General features: G+C 39.9%; 3 protein-coding genes across 4 annotated transcripts in view; 1 reads left to right on the forward strand and 2 right to left on the reverse strand.

Annotated features, from left to right (window-relative positions):
- The window catches only part of LOC130692363 (ubiquitin carboxyl-terminal hydrolase isozyme L5-like), a 53,594-nt gene that overhangs the window by 6,211 nt on the left and 20,231 nt on the right, over positions 1–27,152 (reverse strand). The window lies entirely within an intron of this gene.
- Positions 521–11,806, forward strand: LOC130692350 (transcription factor SPT20 homolog). Its single transcript, XM_057515451.2, has 2 exons — positions 521–1,304; positions 10,373–11,806. Exon 2 carries the CDS (start codon positions 10,373–10,375, stop codon positions 11,780–11,782), a length of 1,410 nt encoding a protein of 469 aa, XP_057371434.1. The 5' UTR covers positions 521–1,304; the 3' UTR covers positions 11,783–11,806.
- On the reverse strand, positions 15,966–25,959 carry LOC130692351 (uncharacterized). Of its 2 annotated transcripts, XM_057515452.2 has the most exons (6): positions 25,248–25,959; positions 24,537–25,110; positions 22,895–22,942; positions 19,543–19,779; positions 18,933–19,397; positions 15,966–16,982 (listed from the first exon to the last, which is right to left on the reverse strand). In XM_057515452.2, exons 2-6 carry the CDS (start codon positions 24,609–24,611, stop codon positions 16,470–16,472), a joined length of 1,338 nt encoding a protein of 445 aa, XP_057371435.1. In that variant the 5' UTR covers positions 24,612–25,110; positions 25,248–25,959; the 3' UTR covers positions 15,966–16,469. The 2 variants fall into 2 exon arrangements, with proteins under 2 accessions (XP_057371435.1, XP_057371437.1); XM_057515454.2 differs by lacking the exon at positions 22,895–22,942 and having other exon boundaries at positions 15,968–16,982; positions 25,248–25,945.

Genomic DNA, 27,152 nt, shown 5'->3' on the forward strand with positions numbered 1-27,152 from the left:
CTTCACAATTGGCCTATCTATTCTACTCGTTTGCATATCAGTAGATCATACATCCATTAGCATAAATTGCTTTTGACCATTTCTCTTTTTCTCATTTCATTCCTCCCCACGCTTTTAACCGAAACGATGACCTGACGCGTTGCTACGTCAACCGTCGTTATGAACTATAACGTACACACAAGTCAAATGTCTGTTTGGCTTCACATACATGCAAGTTGGAAAATAGCATCGATCAGAGTGTACCTACACTCTGTACAGCTCCTCTTTTTTTTTTTTTTTTTTGTTGTAACGTGTGTTTCCTATTCCCTCCTCTTTCATTGTATATACTACACCTCCCCCCCTTTGCCAAACTCCTCCGGCTCTCTCCTCCTCCTAAAGGTGTGTGTGTGTGTGTGTGTGTGTGTGTGTGTGTGTGTGTGTGTGTGTGTGTGTGTGTGTGTGTGTGTGTGTGTGTAGTGATAGCAGTGGCGAGAGATACAAAAATTTCAAAGTGCCAGGGCCACAGTTCAGTTACCTGCGTCCGTAGTCCGTCAACGGACGTGTTTCGGCATCTACCTGCCAATTCTTTTTTGTGTTTTCTCTGAATTTTATACCTGAAGTCTCTCAAGAGGCTCACCTTTATTTGAAAAACGCCAATAGAGGCCAGTGGTATAGGAGAAAAAAAAAGGAGAAAAAATCTGGCCGTTATAGTTTTATATTTCCCCCTCTGAGAGAAACAGCGTCGGCTTCTTCATGTCGGACAGTAGGCCAAAGTGAAGTCAGTGGAACGGCTTCGAAATCATTGTCGTGTTTAAAAAAAAAAAAAAAAAAGAAAAAGGAAAACATTCAAATTTTTAGGGAAAGAAAACGGTCGATACTCGTTAGCCCGAGCCAATTGTGTGTGTGTGCTATTTCCACTACGGTGGTATATAACGTGATTGCGATTCATTACAACAGATTTTCTTGTGTGTGCTTGTGTGTGTGTGTGTGTGTTTGTTGTGTGTGTGGCTGAACTGAAAAAGCAAAAAGAAAAACTATTTCCGAAAGAGAAAGAAAAATAACCGCCGTTTTTTTTATGTGCCGTGACTTGCGGGAATCCCGCACGCGCGCTCACGTCAACCCCCATCCCTCTTTTTCTGTGCTGGTGCATTATTTAAAAAAATATTTTAAAGTGAACCAAAATCCCCACCAGCCCTTTTGCATAGCTGATTTGCAACAACCCATTTCGACGTAACCATCAAAAGGAGAATACACCACCAGAGTGTGTCTGCGTCTATGACAATTGCTACCGGGTCTTTCAACTTAACAATTTTCTACTTCAAAAGGTAAAAAAAAAAAAAAAAATATATACCTAATATAAAAATGTCAGAATTTGTGCGTACGTCTTTTTTTTTTTTTTTTTTTTTTAATGTTATTTGCTTCCTCTCCTTTTTCTAAAATTTCGCTCCTGGGTCTTTCTGGTCTAAAGCTCAGACTCTCTCCTCTTTTTTTTTTTTTTTGACTGGCTAACATCCTCTATACACGACCTATATCTCTTTCCTAGTTGTATAGACAACAACCTGAGAAAGACGGTTGCGGTCGCCTGCGGATGTGGTGGGCTTGATTTTTACATGCAGAGCTGCTGCTCTCCGTATTCATTTCTTTTCTATACGCATCCTCATCTTGTTATTTCGACGCTATCGGAAAAGAAAAACGCATTTTTCAAGCCCTCACCGATATTTAAAATATCGGTCGTGACGATTGATCCTCTATTTTTTTTTTAAAGCATTTTTCGTTGTCGATGGAACAATTCCTTTTTGTTTTACTATTTTCACCGTTGCGTACCCAAAAATAGATAACAACACAGACCCAACGGCGAAAAAGTAGGTCATCATCATACCCATCGGTTTTCGTATGAACTTTGATTATGTCATTCTTTTCTTTTTTTTCGAATACAAACAAAATAATGTCCCTGTGTTCCCAATCTGCTATAAAATGCATAGACGTTACATTTGAAGCCGGCCTCAATCGTGATTGAAAATTCGAATCATCTCGAAAATGTCCGTTGGGCTCTCATCTTTTTCATATAACAACCGGCCGTTAGAGCGCCGTTGTTATTCCGGCCCACCCATCTGCCCCAAACAAAACAAAAAATCGCTCTCTCTTTGATGTGTGTATATATACATATATATATATATAAAAAAAAAAAAAAAAAAAGGGCCTCTCCCCCTCGTCATCAATAGAGCGTTGGCAGCTGCGCCACATACGTCTATTGTGTGTCCCAGACACGGTTTGAAATTCGAACGGTTGCGTTTACCCATACGCACAAAACATCTTGTCGTGTTCCGAGTACAAGACACACTTCACAAAAAAAAGATGCAGCTTCAACTTCCCCTCCCATAGATCTCGGATTTCCGGAAGGAGAGAAGACGCCAGAGTTTCGAGCAGATGTTTTTGTTCTTACGAACGTTTCTAATTTCCATTTTCCATGAAAAAAAAAAAAAGGGGGGAAGCAGAAAGATGTGCACAGATTGTTGAAAAACATTTCAAAAGTTGGATGAAATCATACAGACATTAAAGCAGAAAATGTCATTCATCAAACGTGCGCGGTCTATTGATCAAGTCGGTCGTCAAAAGAGAGAGAAAACTTTTTTGTGGGTTGTTGTTATGTGGTCGTTGATTTCGCTTGGATGTTCTAAAGCCATAAAGCACTGATATGATATTTTGGCGTTCGAGAAATCGGGCCGCACGCGTGTCTTCCTCGTCCCGCTTTCGTGAACGCTTAAGCCATTATTCATTGCGCTCTAGCGACTTCTACTTTTGGGAACTTGGTTTTCGACTCTTTGCAAGCTCTTCTTTTTTTTTATTTCAGTCAAGAAAATGGACGTACTTTTCATACGGAATTTTATAGAAAACGAAAAAAATTGGCTTCACAGCGCACATGAAAATGAATCTCATTTCTTTCTTTTTTTGCGAATGAGAAAAAAAAAACATGGAAATAAATCCTTTTTTTTTTTTTAAATATAAAGAAGAAAAGAAAGAAAAAGCGAGATGGAACGGTCGTCCGGAATCGAGGCCATCCGCGCCCGTCTAAAAGGGGATAGGATGTCAGAGGATTCATGAATCCCATTGACTCTCTCGGTCGGGGCGGGGTGATAGAGACAACCTGTATAAACCAAGAAGCGAAAATGAAAAGAAATAGCTGCAAGGCGTTGACCCTTTTTTTCTTTCTTTCTTTCTTTCTTTCACTTAAAAAAAAAAAATCACGGTGAATTTTCTGTTTTAACTTTTCCCAATAAATAAAAAAAAAAAAGGCCGACGTAATTTTTCCTGCGTAACGGCCTCTACTGTTGCAGCTGCGGATAACCCGAGTCCCGCAATCACAAGAGCAAATGGCTGCAGGCTTTCGTCTGACCCCGGTAAACACATACTACTGCTGTACTCAAAGCCATCTGGTGGCGAACTTGGCCGCTCCTACCTTGGCCTGTACACTGGCAAAAAAAAAAGGGGGGGTTTGCATAATAATATGCAGATGGAATGGGAGAAACTATTTTTGAAAAAAAAAAAAAAGTCGGCCGTCAAGCGAATAGATATGCCGTTCTGCTCTCTCCCGTACTTCAAAGTACGATGATGACGATGATCCTAGAGAAAAAAAATGGCAGGTCGTTCCACAGGGGGACGACACACACACACACACACACACAGAAACGTAACAACAATAACAACAAAAAAATGAGCTACGACCGAAATATTGAGGCCAGTATACAGCTGGGATGATTGCCGGTCCCATCCATCATCACGCGAGGATAGTGTGGGAAGCGAGACACAAACAACAAAGCCAACCCATCCAAACCACCTTTCACACTCGAGACGACAATGTTTTGCTATGTTTCTTCTACGGAGAGAGTTTTTCTTCTTCTGATTTTGATGAGTTAAAAAAAAAAAAAAAAAAACTAACAAGAAGAAGAACGAGGTTACAAAAAACTTGTGTTGACGGACTATCCGCAAGGCAAGTAATCGATAAATATCCTCAAGGTAAAATCAAAAAAAAAAAAAATTATTTATTTTTGAACGTGCGTCAAAAAATGGCTAGCTGATATAATCGAAGCTGCAGACAACTGAGAGAAACGGGTGTCTGCGTAATACTGACGTCATCGGCACACGCATCGCAGCTTTTGGCATAGGGGAAAACAAAACACGAAGGCGACTCGACAGTTTTCTATCATATTCGAAGCCACCATTTAAGGATTGAAACGATCCTCGAACAGCCGGCACCTGGTGAAACAACCTCAAACACTAGACCGTGTTTGTTTTCACAAATTTCTAGACGTGCCAAAACAACGTTGAAAAAAGTCGTGATTGTGCGGAGGAACTCGATCGAAACGTGCCGCTACAATCGGTGCATTTTCACTCGATGATGAAACCGAAACACACAAAACCCACATGATGATGTTGTTGTTTCTTCGACTTTGATTTCACAAGCACCACAGAAAAGAAAAAAAAAAGATGAGAGTCATGATGGGCCGGCATGAAAATGGCGGCTCATTCAGCAGTTGAAGCACGTGCACCTGTCGATGTCCGGCCAGAAAGTTGGGGTGTGTCAAGCATCTTTTTTTGTTGTTGTTGTTCAAAGCCACGGCCCGCGGTACAACAATAAAAAAAAAAGACACAAGTCAACTCTCGTAAAAAAATTGTATTTTTTTTTTGTTTTTTTTTTACGTCTGGCCAGCGTATGAAAAACAACAACAAAATGTATGCAGACAGTGTAATCCACTTTAAGAGATTTTGCTTTTTTATATATTTTTTTTTTTTTCAAAATGCCCGCCCAAAATTCTTATGCCACCAAGTAAGGCAAGTTATATTTTCAGGTCTATTGTTTCAACAGTTCTTTTCTTGGTTTTTCAAAATTAATGATTTTTTTTTTATTTCCCAACAATTTTTGTTTTCAAAAGGAGAAAATGAGGACATTTACACAGACGTGAATCCGTGATGATGAATTGTTTTTCAGCGTATGCCTCCCCCTTTGAATATTAAAAATTCAGATAGGATTTTCAAAAAAAAAATAAAAAATAAAAAAAAGGTACGCAACAAGACAAGTGTAGGACTTTCCCGAGGCACGATTTCAAAATAGGCTCTATCGCATAGATATATAGAGGTCATCCTTTGTTATTTCTCAAAAACACAGCCTATACGCGAAGGCCGTTTATGGACATAATAATACGAAAAAAAAAAAAAAACAGGGCTTCTTTTTTTTTTTCTACTCATCATCCACCTTCCACAACTACCCCCCCCCCCCGCACACACACACACACAAATTTTTCAGACTGAAAAAAAAAAAACGCAACGGTTTTTTCCTTTTGAAATATTTTGAACCATCATCCGTGCCGCCAGTGCGCAGTGGGTTTTCCCTTTTGTGTTGTTATTGTTGTTGTGTGATGAATTCGTCGTCACGGCACCGCGCCAGCAATCGATTATGCTAATGAAGAGCGGCATAATAAAAAATAAAAAAAAAACAATAAAAAAAAATTCACTAGTGTTTCGTTTTTCTTTTTGCACAGACTTTTACGCGGCATCATGATTAGTATGTAGTTAGCGCTAGACAGACTAGCGCACGTTTAATGCTCACAAAAATATATAGGAGGGGTCGTTTGATTGAAGGCAACAATCGATTCCCTTACCAGTTAATGGCACTACATTTAATAGACCCCCATTTTTGTTATTTCATTTCTTTTTTTTTTTTTCGCTAAAAAGAAAATACTCTTTTCTCGTATATCGTTTGCGCGTAGAGCGGCGCAGTTTTTAAAACGTGGAATGTTGCCGTATCACGCACAGGGGGCACTGGTATATAAAATAAATGTGTGTGTGTGTGTGTGTCACGGCTCGGTTATAAACGAGAGAGAACTTTTCATTTTTTTTTTTTTTTTCAAGACGAGGTTTTTTTTTGTCGCATTTTTTTTTTTTATGTGTCGGTGCGCCTGTTGTTCATTTTGATGTTTATAATTACACACAATCATGTAGACGTGTAGCCCCACACAGACAGATTTTTAACCGAGACGATACGCCGCCCACAAAGCCACGCCTTTTTCGATCCCTCTCTATTAAACATTAAAAAAAAAAAGGCTGAAGAGAGAAAATAAGCGAATTATTATTGCTGTTTTTAACGAGCAACTTAATAGAGCCCATAAATTTCTGTACGAAAAAAAAAACAAAACAGAAAATGTTTGAAAAATAATCTGAATATGAGTCGAAATCATGACGAGATAAGAGGTGATTTTCCCTTTTACTGGCAACAATAAGAAAATAATGGGATTGGCCCTTTTTTTTTTCTTTTAATGATGACTCGATTCACAGCCGCAGAGACGCTTCCGTTCTACCTACACAAGCCGCTTTGCGGTTGATTTCATTTTTTGTTTTGTTTTTTACCGAGAAAGTCGATGATGAATCTCTTTCTTTGTAATATACTTACACGCAAAGAAAACAAAAAACAACCGGTATTTAAGGTTAAAAAGAAAATCATGGCGGGTGGAAGAGCGAGAACGGAAACAAACCACAAAATGTGTTGATGTTGCCCTTCAAAAAAAAAAAAATAAAATAAAATAAAATAAACAAGTTGACATCATCGGAAGAAAGAAATGAGGGCGAAATGGTGGCGCCATCGATTTGATTATTAAGTTAGTCGGTTGAGGGGAGTGGAACCGGAAGAACGGTTAGCCGATTGTTGCACAACGTGTGCATTATAAATTCAACTCCTCCTTCTTCCCCATCCTGGTTGTATAACCCTGTCTTGATATTCCTCGGGGCCATCATTGATTCTCTCACGAAAATTCATTTCCCCTTAAAAAAAAAACTAAAAAAAAAACAACGTAGCCTAAAACCATTTTTATGGAGGGACTTTAGTTATTGAGTTTACTTGTCATTCAGGTTTCGTTACCGTTTTTGGTTTGTTCACCCTTACCCACTACCGCCCTTGTGCGTTTCAACGTGCGGCCAGTGCGTTAACATCGTGTGGCAAACAGTTTGTGTGTGTAGTCGATATTTCCTGGACAACGTGAATATTCGGAAAGCCCAAGGATACGCAACCACCCATAGGCAACAAAGAAAAACAAAGGCTATCAACCGATCTTTTGATCTATTGATCGAAATCAAGTGCGTGTTTGATTATTTATTATATTTTTTTTTCGATTTCTACCACAAGGTTATTACTGAGAAACTAAACCAATTTAGAAAGAAAAGAAAAGCGCCTTGGAACATAATTTTTTTTTTGGCGGATATGTAAACCCAATTTTCACGGCCGCAATTCAATGCTAATACGTTCCCCTTCGAATTTTGTTTCGAAAATAGAAAAAAAAAAAAAGAAAAACATTAAAAAAAAAAATTATTTGTGGGTTAGTTGACTCGATGTGCCCTACATTTCGGGCTGTTTAAAAACAAAAGAGAAGCGGGTTCGTAACGGCACTTGATTGTTCTTCGCGACTCTTTTCTTCCCCCCCCCCCTTCTCAATTTCCAGTTTTTCTCGTTTTTTTTCCTTTTGTCATCATCGTTGGCCAAGAACAAACATCCAAAAAGGTTGTCGGTGTGAGAAACTCGTGAGGTACACAGTCGAATGACAAACAGGGCTTATATAAATTATGAAAACTAGACACACAGCTGCAATCCCCGTTACAGTTGGAAACCTGTCGAATGCAACATTTTTTTTTTTTCAAAACAGCTTTTTTTTTTTTGTTTTGTGCTTTTCTTTATAAACTAGAACAAACAATCGACCAAGTTTGTTTGGCTTTTTTGTTTTTTCATGGGGGAACGAACATTTTTGACATGATATCTCCCCCCCCCCTCGAAAAAAATGGCAGATTTTGGACGAGCACATTCCGCGTGTCTGTTAGGAATTCAATCGTCTAATAAAACAAAAACAAAACATCCGCCTTCCCCTAAAGACAACAAAGAGAAAGTCTGCGAGTAAATCAAAACGACAGAAAAAAAAAAGATGGATTCTTTTTCATCTCAGCGCAACATAGAGCCAGTGAAAATACGATCCTTATCTCGCTTTTTAAAAAATATTCTTTCAAAGGTGTTCGTGTATCAGGATGGAACATCGATCTTTGTATACTTCTCTGATGGGCAGCGGTTTGACTCAATTTTGAAACTAGGGCGGTTCATTTCAAAAGGGAAGAGGAACAAAAATGTGAAAACAAGTGTTTTGTTTTTTCTCCAAAGATTTTCACTTTGACTCGCACCTTCCCCCCCTTGCAACGTTTCCGTTCATCGGCGCTACGTTTGCTAATAATCAGTGTGCACACGCAACAGGAGAAAAGAGAGAGAGAGAGAGAGAGAGGCAATTGGTAAACGTGTTGGGAAACTCTCTTTCCACTTGATCCGACACTAATCAGAATGCGGGTCACCTATTGCTCCGTGCGATCTTATCACCTCAGGAGAAGGAATGTGTGTATATAATTTATAACCCACTGCACAAGTGTTGAAAAAAGAAAAAAACGCTATTCCCCTTCTACTAGAATTTTTCTTTTTCAAGAAAATCATAGAACATGGGCGTCCCAGATAATAATAAAAATAAAAAACACAGCCTAAACGGTCCCGAAGATACTACACCTCTCTTTAAAAAAAAAAAAAAAATGCCAACTATAGACATAGACACAAGTCCCGCGAACCCAGGTGGGGGCCCAGGTGTGTGTAGGAGGGGAGCGGCATTCTTTTTTTTTTTCCAGTTTTTTTGCTGTTGTCTGTCGTGACCCAGTGTGCGTGAACGCGACCCCATGACAACGTTGTAGCCAAGTCACGGACAACGGGTCTTGTTTGAAAAAAAAAAAAAAAAGAGACGCTTGTAGTTACGATGGCCCTTTCTCTCCATTTTTTTTTTTTTTTAAGGTCTACTTGGTGAATCTGTAATTACGCACGCTGATTCCGGGCGCACCAGAATGAGGTATAGACAGTAAAAAAAGAAGAAGAAGAAAAGACCTTGTTAAAGAATGATTTTTTTTTTTTTTTTTTAGAAGAGGAATAAAGGGTCTGTTAGTGTGTCGTTCGGTTACTAGGCCAAAGTTGTTGGTAGACGCCCTTTCTGACAACAATTGATTCCAATTCAGAACAATGATAATAAACGCCCAAAAATATACACGCGTAACAAAAGAGTTCGTTTTTCCGATTGAAAATTAGGTTGTTTTCAAATTCATTACTTTCAAAAAAAATATCAAGGATTAATAAACTAGTGGAAAAAAAAAGGGGCAAACATTTGTGAGTTGAAACCAGAATTGCCGTTTGTTAAAAAAAAAAAAACAAAGTCGACGACATTCTTTTGGCGAATTCAAGATAAAAAAAAAATGTAAAAAAGAAGGTTTAATGAGTCGAATAAAGCCCATCCGCTGTATGCACAAGGCCGCCATGTGTACATTTTTATTAAATTGATATTTTGAGAAAAAATTTCAAAAACGAAGAAGAAAATGACAACACTCAACAAATGGATTTGAAGTCGTCATGGAGACATCGGTCACGAATACGATAACGATTTTTTTTTTCGAGATAACCGGTTGTGCTCCCTGTATCTCTTGTTGGCTATCCAAAATTTGCATTTTTCTTGCCACTGTAATTTAGTTTCGCCCATCGGAAATGCCTTCCCCCCATCATTTCAGGTGAACTTTCAAGGACTGTTTTTGTTTTAATTTTCCGCTTGAGCAATAAGACTGCGTCTGCTATCTTCAATTGTTATCAAAACTGTTGCGCAAACGGCTGCCGCCTCCCCTTTTTAAGTAAATGTTTTTTTTATCTGCCCTTCTCCATCTTCTTTTGGAGACGAACATTCTATCACTTCGCAATTGATTTTGAAAATATCCCCTTGATTTCCCATCTCTGTCCCCTTTTCCTATTCGATTCGAAAATAGTTTTCCTATGTCTCCGGTTCAGTTCGTATACGGATCCTTTGTACACCTTGATGCGATTGCCCAATTGCCTCATCATTTGGCCTTTACCGATGTAGAAAGCCAATGTCACCGCTAGTAGCCTCTTTTTTTTTAATCTTAAACGCGAAAAACCTGGAACGATTCTCGAAGCTTCTTTTTCATTGTCGTAACGATCGCGTGATTTCAAATCGTATTTAAAAATAAAAATAAAAATAAAGAGCCATCTAGCGGCGGCTATATCGTCCTGTCACAAAAGGCGGTCTTTTTATGGCCTTTGCCAAGTTGCAAAGAAATAAAATAGTCGTGTAAAAAGATCTCCAACAATGTCAAGGACTTTTTGTTTTTTTACTGTCATGTCTTTTGTCTGCGATTGTTTGTTGTTGTTTTTTTTTTTTATTTAAAGGAAAAAGAAACGCGTTGTTGAATGTCACCGACCGGCTAATGCAAGAATTTCATTCCCTAACGAGTCTTTTTTTTTTTTTTATCTTTGCTTTTAATTTATGCGCAGATGGAAAGCCGGATCGAGGAATTGGAGCGGGAACTGAAGGAGACGAGCGAGCAGTTGGCGTTGACGCGGGAGCAACTGCGATTGCAGAGCAGACGGGCGCGCCAGCTGGTGGCCGCCTGCTCCACCAAAGTCGAAGAAAAGGAACGCGAAATGAGGATGCTCCGAGTCCTCAAAGACGGCCAATTGCAGTCCATCGTCCGCAAACTGTTGCACTTTGAGAGCCTCTTGCGCCAGGAGCAGAAGCGCGTCGTCGAGATCGTCCGCCAGAAGGACCAAATCATTCGAACGCAATCGACTGAACTGGACCAACTGAGGCAGGCCAATCGCAAGCTCCTAATGGCCGCCAGCCAGGACCCTGACGATTCATCCTCCGCCTCTAATCCAGCCGCATCCAAAATGGCCAAACTCGATCCGGAAAACAAAGAAAACGTTGGCCAAAACGAATCGCAAACGAAAGCCAACCAACAACAACAATTGGAGACGCCGTTAGTGACGAAAATGGTTCGCCGATTCGAGCCCGCTGTCTCGACTGCCGCCTCGAAAAAACCCGAAATTCCAAAGAAACCTGCCCGCCTGTTGGCGGCTGTCGCGCCGACCCCGGCCGTTGCGATCCAGCAACCCGTGACGGTCAGCAAAGGCGTCGTTCGAACCGATTCGGTCAACGATCACGGCTACTTTACGCTAGAGAAGCGGAAACCTGTTCGGATGAGCGTCACTCCGACGCCGGTCCAAGTAACAGAACCCAAGTTGCCGAATCCGACTCCCCGAGATCCGCCGTCGGCGGATCACGTTGCGGATGAAATGGATCTGCGACACAATTTCGAGGAATTCCATCTGATGGACAGTTTGGAAGAAGAAGAGCAACAGCAACAGCAACAACAACAACAGCAGCAGCTCTTGTTTCAACAACATTCCGAAACGACCATCATGACAACGACACCCCCACGGACGCCCGACCGGAGTAGCGGCGACGGCGCTGAATGGAACAGCAGCAGCGCCAGCAGCGGCGGCAGCAGCAGTTTGCAGCTAACGCCTCCGCACAACGGCATGGCCGACTGCACATCGTTGAGCATTTGCGCCAGCTCGGTGCAAATTCTCCCGCAATTGGGCGACGCGACGCCGACGTCCGGCGTCCAATTCGATCGTTTCCTCGACGTCAGCGGTTTAACTCAGAAATCAATCTTAACGCCGAGTCGGTTGCTTAGTAACCACAAGAACATGCTCAAACCCAAGGACGTCAAACATCGGCACATGATCAACAAAGCGACTCACGCTCACGCCCCCAACGCCTTCAACAACTGCCGTTCCAGCGAGTCCCTCCTATTATCGGCGGCTGGTGATTCAGCCCGTTTGCATCACCACCACCATTCCACTAATCAAGTCCGTTACTATGTCGAACCATTCCTATGAAACGAAAGAAAAAACGAAACGAAACCCAAACGAGGAAAAATCGTAAAAATAAAGAAAAGTGGGGAAAAAAAAAAAAAACGTCGTGAAACGGCACAAAATTTTCCTTTAAAAAAAAAAAAAAAAGGCAGAAAAAAAAAATGAAGGGGAATAGCTTTTTGATGGGCTGAATCGTTCATCATGAAATTATTGTTTTTTTTTCTCTTTCGGCTGACAAAAAAAAAAATTTTTTCGCTTCTTTTTTTTCTACCTTTTTTGTGCTGTCTGTTTTTTTTTCTCTTTCCTGTTTTATTTTTGTTGCCGAAAATAACGAGCGGTAGATGACCATTTTCGGAGCGGGAATATTCGTGATCTATCAGACGGGGGGGAGAGAGAAAGTGGTGGAGTCAAATCCGACCTCGACGTTTTTTTGTTTTTTTTTATCTACAACCCAAAAAAAAAAAGAAATAATATGATTTCCTTTTGTTCGTTTGTTAACTTTTTCTTTGTTTGTTTCAACTTTCCGCGAGATAAAAAAAAACCCCAAAAACTTTCAAGACGCAAAACATTTTGAACGAAAACGAAAAAATTGTTTGTAACAGTAGCCGTTCGCCGTGGTACAGGTCACACGCAAAAAGGGGAGGTCCATCCAATGTTTTGGACCAACTCCAAAAGACATCGAATCACAATCGTTTCGGCAAAAAAAAATTCCATCCGTTAAAAATGAAAAAAAAAAAAAAAAAAATTATACAATTGCAATCGAAAAAAAAAAAACCAAATTTTGAATGACGTATTGATTTTTCGTGTGTGTCTGTGTAATATGGCGCCGCCTGGATACCCCCTTCGGGATATACAGATCGTAACTACAGCACACACACACACGCACAAAAATATGGAATCCCATTTACCAGTCGTCTGTTATGCTAATAATAAAAGAAAAAATCTCCCTCCCATGCGAGTTCCTCGACATTACGATCACAACGTAAGATGGAGAACGTCGTCCTGTCTAAGATATGATAATATTCCCTTCGTCATCCTCTTGTGTCTCCCGCGCATCAAAAACATTATACATACAAGTGTATCTGCTGTATAAGGAATTTTTCTCAAAAATGTATTATTTTTTTTCCTGCTATTTTCCATCTTTTGTTTTTTTTTTTCCCTTTCTTGTTCTTCTATCCTCTCTTTTTCCCCAAACAAGAAGAAAAAAAACATACTAGCTAAGAAAAATGGCGGATATCATAATTATTATTCTAATAATCCTTGAAATGTACAGAAAACCAAATATATTATCATATACACAAGAAAATACATTCGCCTTGTTTGTTTTTTTCCCAGCGATTTAGTCAAATGCGATGGAGAAAATGTCAGACGAGGTCGTCGTCTTACTTGAAAAAAAGCAAACAAAAGAAATGAATTGAGCTGTCATAATAAACGCTGACGTTCATCTGCCAGCACAGCAGCTGTATATGCCCTAATGGTTGATTTTCACAGGAAAGATGGATACATATGCATGAATTCATAATTCGTATTCAATTACGCCCCCCCCCACCCAAACATATGCGTCTCGTTACATGCCCTTGGCTTTTCATCTTTCCAAGGTTGCGAGAGCACTCGCATCTCTGTGTGGGTTTACACACACAAAAAAAAGTGCTGTGGCATCCAAAAACAAGTCAAACAACAACAGGGTCGTCGCAAAAAAAGAAAGGACTTGCAACGAAATATTTCGTGACGAGCTTCAAAGAGATAAGCGCGTTTTCGTGCCATGCTTATTCACATGCTTCTCCTCTTCTACTAGTCTATCATCGCGGGAAAACGAAGTGGAAATTGAATGAAATTAGAAGCCTCCCGCACTTTAACCCTGAGCTTAAAAAAAAGAAAAGAAATTGTTTTTGAATAAAAGAAACAAATTCTCTACAAAAAAAAAAAAAGGTCCGTCACTTTCCCATTTAAAAAAAAATAAACGGCCTGAATGGGAATAAGATAAGAAAGGCGTTGGTTTTTGTAGGAGGCTGTTCCAGCTCATCCAACAATTTTTTTTTTTTTTTTTTCAAAGAATAAGTTGTTTTTTTTTTGTTCCCCTCCCTTCGAAATCATCGTTCGTTAGAAACTCGGAGGTTTGTCCACGGCTGTTCGTTTTCAATGCCGAACCGTTCACTTTTTTTTTTTTACAAGTCCGCTGTTGATTACGCATTTCTACGAAGAAGCAAAAAGATAAAATACCATTCCTCGTATATCACAGTCAATGGACATCCATCAACCGCAGTAGGTAATGGATGATGAGATACTTTTGACGTCAAAAAAAAAAAAATTACGTTTTCTTTATTTTGCCTGAATGACTTTCGATAAGCCACGAAACTGCAAAGTACTGGCTTTTTACTGGGTCAGACTTTTTTTTGTTGTTGCAATTTTATCCGCCAGGCGAATTGATCTCAAAATCCAGTAAACAGAAAATGATTCAAAAAGTGGAATTTCAATTGGACAAAAATCGAAAATGTTTTGAATGATCTCGAAATTTCAGTTTAACAAAGAAAGATGGTCATCCGAATCAACGGGGCGTGAAAACGACAAGAAGTCGAGAGTTGACAATAATTATTGTTTTTAAGAAAAAAGGCCTAACAAAACGAGTCGGAGCTTCACGCATCGGGTAGCACCGTCAACACGATTTTTTAATTCAATCAAGAAAATGTGAAACCAAGAATAAAATGTGGCAGGATGTTACGATAATTTGGTGCCCTGAAGGCATCACCTAATCGTTGCCACCTCATCAGTGAAATAGAAAACAGTAGGAAAACATGTGGTAACAACGTGTTCGTTTTTATTACCCCTCCCCTGATTTCCAGCGAAAAAAAAAACTGCCTAACGAAGAGAAAAAAAAAATGTGAAAAGAAAAGAACGATTTTGTTTTTCCCTTCAACTCGTCTGACGGCATTCAAATTGAATGATGGTCGGACTTAGGTCATTTTTACAACATTATGTCCCGCCATGTTGTTCTCAGCCAACCGTTAAATCAAATTCAACATGTCGAGGACGTCGCCCTCATTCCATTCCACAAAAGAAAACTAGATCTCAATAAAATTTAACGAAAAAGAAAGAGAAAAACGGTTACGAAAAAAAAACAAGACAGGCAAACTAATCGCGTCCTGATATAAATATTCTTCCAAAAAACCAAAAAGCAAAAAAAAAAAACAACACAAATAATGGAGTTGTCATGTACAAAATGCGAAACGCAATGGCGTCTCATTTTCTCGGTATCAGCACGTGTGCCTGCCCGAGCTCTGCATACGTGCACTAGAAATGTGACTTTTAGCGGAAGACATTTGATCCTGTTTTTCTTTTGTTTATTACGCTATTAAACGAACTGACATGCAATCGAGAAGGCCATCTTTTGTGGCTAGAAAAAAATGGGACGCAGTCGATACAATTCGAACGGATCAACAACGATATATAAGACCGCCTCACCCAGAGAGAAAAAATGGCGAACAAAAAGTAGTCGGTATAATAATGGTTCACTTACTACTTAATTGATTGCAGCTTTATTGATGGGGGACGGGCCGAGGGAGAAACCTTTGCAAAATGGCCAGGGACGAGTTGTTGCACAACTGTTACGACCAAGTAATTCACCACAGGAATCGTCCATGCTTGAGGGCATGATCGTAAAGAACAATTGGATCAGCGAGCACTAAAGTCAATTTCTCTCTTGTAATTTGTGTACGTTTGCACTAGAAGAAGAAACACTACACAAAACAACAAAGAGTTTGAGAGAGATTTTCCGAAACAATAACCACCTTGTTTGTGTGCCTTCTTTTCACGTAATTTGACGATCGTTTCACTTTCCCCCGCTGTTCTCGCGGTACTAAAACTGGATGTCGAACGTTGCCAATTTCAACAATGATTTTTTCTTTGGCTTTGTGAAATGTTTTCCCTCCAAATTTCTTTTTTTTTCTTTGTCGTAATCATAAATAACAATGGCAACCTTCAAGTGCATAAACATCTCAAAATCGATTTGTTTACGGTATCGAAAAGGGTGGCAATAGAACGACTAGGCAACCTACGCCTTAAAATCGAAATTAGTTCGACGTCGTGTTTTTGCATTTAAGGAGGACGTCATAAAAATAAAATGGGTAAAGAGAAAATTCTTATTTATTTTGCACACACACACACAAAGCTATCAAAACTTACATAATTTGAAGGAAGAATAAAGTAATTTTATACAATCAAATGTCAGTGAGTGTCGAATACAAATGCCTCTTTTCATCGTGGCCTCTAAACCCAATAATAATAATAATGTTAAATAATAATAACAAGTTGATATGACTCGTATTGCCGACGTGAATCGATTATTATCATCTATCGAATTTACTCGGATCATTAAACCTGCTATTTTCGTCTGCCACGCACCGTCTACAATCTAGAACGACGTTTCTATTCCCATTTTCTTGTTTTGCAAGGTCAATCTTTTCCATAAAATATACACCACACAGACGTACACAACGATTAAACCCAATACCCTAAATCGTGGCATTGCAATTCCTAATTTAAAAAAAAAGATTTCTTAATCAATGTCGTATCGAAATGCGTTGTCTTAACACAACAACTGAATATAGAACAAATACATCTCAGTGTATGCAGAGTGACACTTTGGCGTGCAACAACCGAACACAGAATGCTTAGAATGGAATGAATATAATAGTTTTCATTGTTTTGACGTGAATCAAACCTGGTGAGAGCAGGATACTTGAAATTCCTGCGACGATGATGGAGTCGATGACGAACATCCATCGACTGAATTCGACTTCCACGGACATTTATTGTTCTTTTTGAATTTGACATCACGTGGCCTGGTGACAGATCGATGATTGCTGCAAAGACTGGCTGCCCGCAGAGAAAACGATGACGAAGATAAACCCGATCCCCGGCTGCTAGTAGACTCTTGATTGACAGGCATCCGCTCGAAAGAGCCTCGCAGGAATGTTTTGTGGCCGCGTTTATTGAACGGTGAATCGTCACTGCTGCTGCTATTCTCCATCGAGTCTTCTTCCTCTTCTTCGTCTTCTTCTTCAACCTCCGGCTCTTCCGGCTGAAGGAACATGACCCTCCGCTGATGATTGCGCACCAATCGTGTGGATTTCAGGATGCCCGGCTGTTTCGTAGTTTCTCTGAAAATGGTGAGGCCGGCCCGGGATGAATCCACTACGTCCGAGATGCTCCGGATGATTCTGACTTGCTGTTATTCCCATAAAAAATGTTAATGTATCGCAGCTTTAATTATCGCTTTTAAAACGAGCTAATTTGAATGTCAGCCCAATTCTGAATGATATACATCTCTCTACGAACATAAATAATGTGTGTTCCAAAATAAGCTGGTAAATTAGGATTGTCAAACGAGCTTTTTTTTTGTTAACAACTCAACAAGACGACGCTCCATTTCGTTTTTAGGTTATATTCCCAAATTGGGCTGTACAATCCGTACCTATTCGAATGAACATGTAAGGTTTAAGACAATCACATCTAGGAGAACTGTGAAGTCAAACTAAGATACGACTTTCATTCACAGTAATTCGCAAACACGCCCGCATTTTCTATTCTTAAAAATTGAGAAAAAACATAAATCATCTGCGGCTTTTGCGCATAGACACGTATGTTTTTTAGACATGGATTTCCCATTGTCGTGCATATCAAGTCGCCCGGTTTTCCATGACACATTCAGCCCATGCTCCACATTTTTATTACGCGTGTGTTATTTTTTTCTTTCCTCAACTCGATTCGAAAGCGATATATAAAAAAAATAAAAGTCTATATAAAGACGCTACGTTTATGTTCCATCAGTGATCTCCAACTGGTGGCGCATGACGACATCATGCTGTGGATATGCACGACTTACACGAGCGGAGCTTCTATCGTTAACTCTCCGACAACAAAACGTCACGCTCTCTCACATATCGTAGCCCAAATAAAGACAACTATAGAAAGAAAAAAAAAAAGAGCAAGTATTATAACAATAATCGTATAAAAAGACATTTCACTTTCTCCAAAACAACGATGTGCAATGTCCCTGATAGTGAAACGGTAGATTGTCAGTCACGTTTTCCTATTTCCAATACAGATTTCTTATGGTTTATGAATCAATTTTTTTTTTTTTATAATATGGATATTGGGGTTATTGTCGGTGCATTTAATTACGCATTCATATAATCAAAGCACGAGCGAGCCTCTCTTTTCTTTTTTATAGCAAATCTAATTTTATAAACTGGGTTTCCGTGACAAGCCATCACTCGGTGTCCTATGGCACGGAGGTCGAGCTTTGTTGCCAAAACCTGATTGAATGAACCGATTGATGGATGGCCTACGAGATAACGGTTTCACATGATCAAATTTTCAAGAATGACGAATGGGAAATTTAACAATCGATTTTCAATCAACGAAGATAACAAAAAAGGAGATACGACTTTGCTAATCAGATTTGCGCATTAAAAAAAAAACCTGTTTATCCGAGCATTTTTGGCGTGGATTGTACCGTAAGAAAAATCTACATTTCATCAGCACGTTGAAATAATCTGCATACGATCAAGGTGTCGCGCTATTCGCCCCCCCCCACCTTCTAAAAAAAAAATACCTGGTTCAGCCGCACCTGGGCAGCGTTTCGGAATTGGGTAGCCAATAAAACTTTCTTACCATACGTGAATAAATCCCGCCTTTGCGTTTCTTTCGATACGCGCACCTCTACGTGTATAAACACATAAGGCGTACATATTGAATAGAAAAAATAGGCTACACAACATGCGCTCGTTACGTGCAAGTCTTTAGAAAAAAAAAAGAAACGAAGTGGGATGTTGTTGGCCTTCAACGTTTGCCTCATTGTTGTGTGATGACCACATCCATCATAAACAAAACACATAAAAGCGTCCCTTTCCCTTTCGGCATCTATATAGGTAATGCTCATTTTTCTGTAATACTCGAACCAACTCAGGTATAAAAAAAAAAAAAAAAAAAGAAATTCGTTGATGGAATTGGTGTGTACCTCGTACAGCAATTTTCTTCTACATAGCGAGTGCGATCATAATGGGCAACCCCCGTCCAAAAATAGCCGATTAGAGACGCTATTATACAAAACGGTATTTTATAACTAACGCCCATGCCAGGCTAAATAATGTTTTATTAAAGAAAAGAATTTTACCTGAGGATTTTGGGCAAACGTGGGCGAGTGCCCGTGATCGTCGTCGATAACAACGGCGCTATCGCTGTCGTCGAGACTCTCATCTCCTTGCTCCCTGCCTAGAACTCGCACTTGAAGTTGAGTTGTTGAACTGTCGTCCGTCGACGGACAGGTGGATGACTCGCTTTGTATTTCGTCGCAATTTGGCTGATGATGATGATGATCGGCCAGCGATTGCGGCCGGTTGACCAACGTGGCTTGTTGCTCGTTTGACTCGGACGCGACGCTATTTCGGCAACGATCCAACTCCCTTTCCAACGAACGTATCGTCTCCTGTTGACCGCTGATGATCCGGTCTCTCTGGTTCAGTAACCCATCAATCTTTCCCTGCTTTGCGCGTAGATTGGCTTCCAAGAGGAGGAGTTGCGAGGTCAACAACCGCATTTGCTCCTCTCTTTCCCGATGCAACCCGAAAAGTGCTTCGTTCTAAAAGAAAAAAAAATTCACGCGAAATGATAGAAAAAACATCCATTTATTAGCGAAGATGGTCATTAGGAGAGCAGCATCGAGTTTTTTGCAACGGTGAAAAGGAAAATGGAGATAGAAAAATAATCACAAAAAACTGTACAACCTGTTGTTTGAGTCTGTGCTTCCATGCTTGGAGGAGGTGACCTTGCGCAGTGTTTCGTTCGGTTAGCCGGGCAATCATCTGTCGCGCCTCTTCCAGGTTCGAGATGACTGGCTGAGGAGTGGAGCGTTTTTGCCGTGGCGGCGGAGGCTCCAATCTTGTCGAGTCCATCCAAACGACGGCGGTGGCGGCAACTGTGGCGGCGGCAACTGTTACTGCTGAAGGCTCTCGGATAGGACTCTGTCGAAGAAAATAAGGATAAAATTAAAAGAGGAAAGACACGCACAAAAGAAAGTCAAACGCTCGGCTTTGGTAAAACGCGCATTATTCAAATGCAAAGTACATTTTTTTTTTTTTCTGGGAAAAAAAAAAATTATTGCCGCATTGCAATAGTTTGGCAGTAGACATATACATATTGATAAGAAGCTCCATATTTGTCAAGACAAATATCTCGAAAAATAAGAAATGAGATGCGGGAATCAGGAAGGCGGTTTGAATAGACGCTTCTTCTGCGGGATTGAATTTTGATTCTTCCTCCCGCCCTTTAAAACTTCAATTCAAGGTGAACAGGCACAGAAGCTTTGGCTACCAAGCAAAAAAAAAAAAAATGAGTTGTTTTTTTTTTTTTTTTGTGTGTTCCAGTCCTCAGGCGCCAGCATCAAAAACTGTTGGAAGCAAAAGAGAAAAAGATGTCTGTGTGTACAACACGATAAAGCAGCAGCTTTTCTTTTTTTTTTTTAAATGATTTTTGCCCCTCTTAGCCGGGGCTTTTCATTCGCCGACTGGTCGGCAGGAGCAAATGGTCAGCGTGTCGGGTCGTTACGTGCATTCATTCTGACAGATGCGGTACACTCTGAACCCTTCTCGAATCATCATCAAACACACAAGGGAGACATGCTCTGCACACACGAAGCTTTTTTTTTTTAACGATCGTGAAAAATAATGGTAATAATATATCGCCCCAACTCGAGTTCTTTTTTAATCCCATTGGCTTTCTCTCTATGACATCAGAGAACGTGATTACATGGTAGCGTAGATTCATTTGAGTTTTGAAAGAAAAAAAAATCCTCAAACAGCTGACGCGCTATAACAAACTTGCATATTTCTTTTTTTTTTTACTGGTGTTTTGTGTCTGTTGTTTTCGGGCTGCGATGGTCAAGGACGCCATCATCATCAACCAAACAAACCATAAACAACAGAGCCCGAAAAAACTGGGGGGTAGCTAACTTATAGGTAAACGGAGAAGCGGCAAAAAGACACGAGTTATACCGTCACAAGAAAATTCACTGATGAAGACACGGGTTCACAGCACTAGCGATTTTTATTGGACATTCAAGGTCCTTCACTTGATGAACCTTAATGATTAGTCGGCCAACCATTATAAGCTGGACGAGCATCGTTCACGGACGTGTGATGACCACATTTTTACGACTCCCTCTGAATTTTCCACCGAGAAAAAAAATGAAATATGTCGATGGCAAAACAACGCGAAATGTCGTTAGCTCGTTGCTACCGAGACGGAAGAGAAATGAGTACTAAAGCATCTTCATAGCTCGTCTGCTTAGTTCATCTTGGAGCTCAAGGTACGACGAGGTACGTGAGTACTAAAGAATTTAGGAAATACGGTCAAATGGAAACAAGTTTTTGTTTGATATTTCGTCCTCGAGGATTCCAGGGAGAGAGTTTACTGTTTCAACCGAAAAATGGTTTTCTTTTTGTCTTTTATTTCTCGCTATTTCGTATGTAATTGGATCGTCTTGAAACGTGATTTTTAATGAACAGAACAGCTTATTATGGTAAAAAGAGGCGACCTGCTCCACTTTTTGTTGTCGACATCAGCCAGTTGACCTTTTCACCACCAATCAGGTCTTACAGTTGTCTTTTAGCGGGTCTGAACTTGTCACGACCGGTCATCTGACATAAAGGGGAAAAAAATAATAATAATTTGGTTGAAATTCTTGGCAGGGCCTTTAAGATTAGGTGACCAAAGAAAGCCATTTCTTTTTCAAACCAAAAAAAAACAAACAAAAGGTCTCGAATGATAACGATCAGTGTGTTAAACAAATAATAATAAAAAAAAAAGAAACGGAAAATCAAGAAATACAATAATAAGATGTCAACCTGATTTTCTTCTTACGTTTGCCAATCAACCGAGTGAGACGGTCACTGGGAAGGGTCAATTGAAAAAAAAAAAAAAACGAACCGTACAAAAATTCTTAAGGACACATGTTTTTTCCTTTCCATTTTCAGGTCAAAATTGATTCTTACACCAACGTTATCTTGTAAGAGCCTTGCGGCCGTAACGAGTAGCGTAACTTGAATAACTGAAAAAAATTGAAATTTTACGATCGTCTTTTCTTTTTTAACAAAATGTGTTAAAAGGGAAGCGACTCGAGCATAAACGATTTGGTGATTTACCTGCTCCAGTGCAGCTACAAAGAATCGAAATTTTTGTTCGGCAAATAAACAAAAAGATAAGAAACTTTCCCCTTTTGGCCTCGACTCTCTACATTTTGAACTTGACTGCATCTTCCAAAAATATCTACACTGCATTTCTTTTAACTTTTCTCTTTTTAAGGAAAAACAAAATAAAAAGAAGGGGACGATCTTTAAACGTAATGACGTAATAACAAAATACGGCGTAAGTGATGTTCTTCCCGCTTTTGAAATTTCATTTTAGTTTCCCCCGTTTTTTAGAACGCTCGTCAAAAAGGACAAATTCCCGAAAATTTTCAGTTAACAATTTTTAAGATCTTTTTTTTTTCACATCGTAAAATACAGTTTCCTAGTCACATGAGTTTTTTTTTAGTATGTTTCTACTGTTTAACTCCCATCTTTTCAGCAGACCGTGCACTCCCCCGTTTGCGTGCTGTATACCGTAGACGCTACACAGGTACGTAAGAGCACCTAACAAACCGACTGTGAAGGTTAAAAAAAAAAAAAACAGTCCTCACAGTACATGCTAATCAACCGCAAGAATAGAGACGTGAGAAGTCCTTAAAGCATAATATTAAATACACTTTTTCCCGTGCATTTAAAAGAAAAGAACTCGATGCTATTGATTGATTGCGGACAATTTCTTATTCACCTCGAACTCGATCCTCATTTGGATTCTTCAGTTTCGTGGAGGCCCCTCATAGAAAATAAATATTCCCCCCATTCATATTCATGTGTGAATAATCACGTTCGATAATTACAATTTTATATATATATATATAGCAATGCCTATAGCAGATGAAAGCTTTACAAAAAGTGAACGTTCCAAGGCCAACGGACGCGTGCGTGCGTACCGACTGCACCGTAGCGTCTTGATGAAGAAGAGACTGATGTGGGAAAAAGAAAAAAAAAAAACTACCATTCGTCGTGAACGACGACCTTCCATAACAGGTCCTCGGTATGTTTTCTAAAAAAAAAAAAAAAAAAAAAAAAAAAAATCATTATTCACGCATTTTTTTGGGGCCGATATACTAATGAGGGAAGATGCTACACGCAAGACCCGACATGTGCGTCCTTGACGATGACGGAGGCGTCCAATTGTGTCGGATGAACGAGTGTTCACGCATAAAAATAATCAAATTAATTAAAAATAATTTCGAGAAAATTGGAATGGCTAGTTTCGTGGGGGCCAATAAGCAAACAAGCCTGCGCTGTTCTCAATTCCAAGGTATCCCGTGTTTATCATTTATGCTAAATACGGAACATACGTTGTGTGACAAAAGGTGCTGACTTTGTGTCGCGTTGAATACATTAACGATGTTCGTTTTCCCGATCGGCTGGATTCGAAATCTACGGGATTTTTGAATATTCATTTTGCATGAAACAAGGACGCAAAGCAACAATAGGGTGGGGTCGGACTTTACTCTGAGGGAAACATTCACGAGGTTAACGAGTACGTTTCAATCAGATGATTTTGTTACATTTTAATGCCGAAAAACAAAAACGAAATGAGGTTGCGACGATTGAATTGTCGTTCGATTGTCAATCTAGCACAATGATTGCCAGCGCTTCTGGGTCTGCCCACCTTGTTCTATATGCTAATAAGTCCATAGTAGCGTGACAGACATGCCGAGCTCTTCGCCATCGACATTCTAATCCAGTGGAAACGGGATTATTTTTCACATTTGGTAAATATCCTTGCATAAGCAATGGTGCATGGTAAATTACCTAATCAGTAGTAATCTCTTTCAATAACATGGCCATTAACTTACGGAGCCAAATATGTACAAAAAATTAAACAAATATTGTTGGTTTTCGTTAATTCTCGTTTAACAGCAAAATAAAAAAAATGCTATTTTTTTAAAAGTTGCATTATTTTCTATTTTTGGGCATTTCCACTCTCTCTGCAATTGCATCATTCGACGCTCAGCAATCCGGGGATTCTAAACCTCCAACTTTTCTTTCGCTACCTTACCTCACCCTTAGACAAAGTGATACATTCAATCCCGCTCTCGTAATGATACCCTCATCTCAAACAAAATGTACATCCGGCTCCACGCGCCAATCACTTTCCGTGAAAGATTAGTGGCTCGTCAGACAATATGATGTATGGATTTTACTTCGTAGATGGATATTCACTATCGTGTTTACGATGAGCATGACGGAAGAGCTACAAAAGTTTTGAGACAGAGACTGACGGTGGGTATGAACATTCGCTAGTTATTGATTATAACGTGACTCGTGGCTACTGACACACACTTTCAAGAGAATGAAAACTTACAACTTCAGAAGCTACCAGCCGTTCCATCACATGGCTCCTAATAGACCAAACATTTTTTCTTTTCTTGGCCCGTGGATATGCACCGTGATGGCGCACGTCGAATTCAATTTGCAGAACGCTCACGAAACGAGTTTTGACATGATAGATTTTTCTTTTGAAACAATTTGTTCGCAGTTTTTCTTAAAAAATAGGCTTGTCTATGTATGGTAATGTTCATCCTACAATAGCTAAATTTATTTAATACAGAGGTGGTAAAGCGAAAAAAAAAAGAGCCACTTACCCAATCTGTCATTTTGATGATAGTGGCTGTTGATGTTTTGGAACGTTCCGCCGTGCGAGTGTTGGTCGTCGACATGGTGAAAGCGCAGAGAAAACAGCGTGTTTGTTGTTGTGGGAAAAAAAAACGAGGCGAGTTTAAGGGTCAAGAGTCACTTTCATTACTATATTTCTCTCGTGTCATTAGGCCACAGAGAGTATAATAATAACAATCCTCAACGAGCGTAACATCCTTTCGACTCGTTGTTTCACGATCCCCACTGCACTCGGCTTTAAAAGTAGCACTTTCTTCAACGACACTAGTGCGTCTAATAAGACTGCAAGCAAGTACAGCTCTGTTTTGTAAGAAGGTGAAGGTGGTACAGTTCCCATAAGCCAAAGAGGTTCACTGACAACACCCACAAAACTGGTATAGCAAAGCCAAAGTTGCCGACTATGTTCAAATAACAGGCGGCTATTTCTTTCGATTTCTGTTCTTTTTGCAACTTTTGTTTTCTTGAATCGTTCACTTTCTCTCGGCTACACGCAATCGACCGATGAGCAGGTCGGACGATGGCGACGCACAGATGGGACCCCCTCTAGCAAAGTAACAAAGAGTTAACTTCTCGTAGATCTTGATAAAAACAGGTAAATGCAATAGTTGAAGAAAAAGGATGACGGGGCTTAGACACATTTGGAAATGTTTCGATAGCCCTAGAGAAAATAAAGAACTTACCTTCTAGAACAAGATGAACACACACACAAAGAGAGTTTCGTAGTCGCCGGGATCACGGAACACACAAAAAAAAAGGCTCCCAACCGAGTTGAATGAACCGCACTCACAACAACAAGCAAAAGGCCCCCAGTTTTCCTTTTCTAGATTACAATAATTTTTCTAACCTCTTCCCATCCGTCGCTCTTTACAGGTGTCCACGCAATTTTCAGGGGTCGGGTCTTCATTTAAGTTGTTCCAGATTCAATTCTTTTTTTTTTTTTAAGGAGGGAGGAAAACCACAGAACACTTAAAAAAAAACTGTGTGATTCTCTTTACGTTGTGCACTTGTTTTTGTTTGTCCTTGTCAACGAGTTTTGTTTCTGGAGACAAAGAAATAGATTCACTAGACCTGTTCTTATTTTCTCTTTCCTCGGGCTAGAGTTGATATTTTGAATGCCCCCCACTGCTGAAACTCAATTACAGTGAGCACATTCAAGTCGATAAATCGATAGATTATATCGTGCCAAAGTCACTCGACGCGTTTTCTTCGGTCGACGTTGCTACGAAAACTCGTCCAAAACTGGCCTGGACACGATGGTGATTGTCTTCCAAAAGTTAAAAAAACAAAATGTCTAGTCCAATAAATCAGTGAGAGACGAGTTTAAAGCTACACAAACTAAAACGAGACACGCAGCAACACACAGAAGACAAAATAAAGCCCAAAGCAATAAGATTTTTTTTGTTCTCTTGTTGTTTTGGGCGTCTACCTGGCTCAGGTGAAGGTTAGCAGCCGACTGGACGAGAAGACGAAGAAGACGGAGCTCCGTATGGTCTTGGAAACGGGGAGAAAGACGGGGAGGGGTTCGTTTTTTTTTTTTTTCTCATCGACTCTTCCCCCTTTACGTATATAATTCTCTCTCTCTCTTTCTTTTTCAGTTTCGGACTGTTGGGCAACTTTGTTAGCCATGCGTGACCCTCCGGAATAGAACAACCGGGTGGTTATTCTTTTTTTTTCCCCTTTAGTGTAGTATGGACTTTATATCGTGTTCTGTCCTACTATACAGTAAACATAATGAAACCTTTTTTTGGGTATTTGTTCGCCTTGCAAGTATCATCACAGATTGTGATGGCGAGAAAAGTTATTTCACAATCGACGGCACACGGAAAGAAGGTTTCATTATCACACCATCGTCGTTAGATACAGCGGGAACGGATGAGATTCTTTTTATTACATAGCGGCAACAGGAAAAAAAAAAATGATCGGTTCTCATACTGAAAAAAAAAAAAAATTCCCCCTCGAAATATAAAAATCTGGACATGAAGAAAAAAATTTTATTTGACACCCCTTGGTCGATTTCTTGCGCGTTTACGCGGAATCCCGCGTGCTTGTTAGCGTGGGCAGCTGTTATTCTTGTTAGAGGTTTTTTTTTCTTTCATCCCTCCTCCTCAAGACCAAAGATGGGGCATTGAGAGACGTAATAAAAACCAAATTCAGTCGAGTGCATCTCTCGGCTCAATTTATTAGGACAACGCCCGAGAAGAGAGGGGGGGAGAAAGAAAATCGACATATTCTATTAAAACAGCTAAAAAGAAAAACAGTGGGGGGTTGTATCAGTGCCACCGGAACTTCTACCATTCACACACACAGAGAGTCTCAAACGAAGCCAAGCAAGAAGCCAGAAGAGTGGGAAAACAGCTTGTCTCTCGTTTGCACAAGTTTTGCTTTTTACCTTTTTACCCACGCTGTGTTAGCCGTCACAAATCTACTTATTAATTTACGTGCCATCGACAGGAGAATTTCATTTCCAACTCACGAAGTAGTTGTATGATAATCAGGCTGTTCTCATATCATTCGGCGTGTGTCTTTTGATATGATGACAGCCATAAAATGCCAACGTTAAATTAGTTGTTGCTGAAGGCGAGAGG

This window comes from Daphnia carinata, chromosome 1 (assembly GCF_022539665.2).
Source record: "Daphnia carinata strain CSIRO-1 chromosome 1, CSIRO_AGI_Dcar_HiC_V3, whole genome shotgun sequence".
NCBI classification, from domain to species: Eukaryota; Metazoa; Arthropoda; class Branchiopoda; order Diplostraca; family Daphniidae; genus Daphnia; species Daphnia carinata.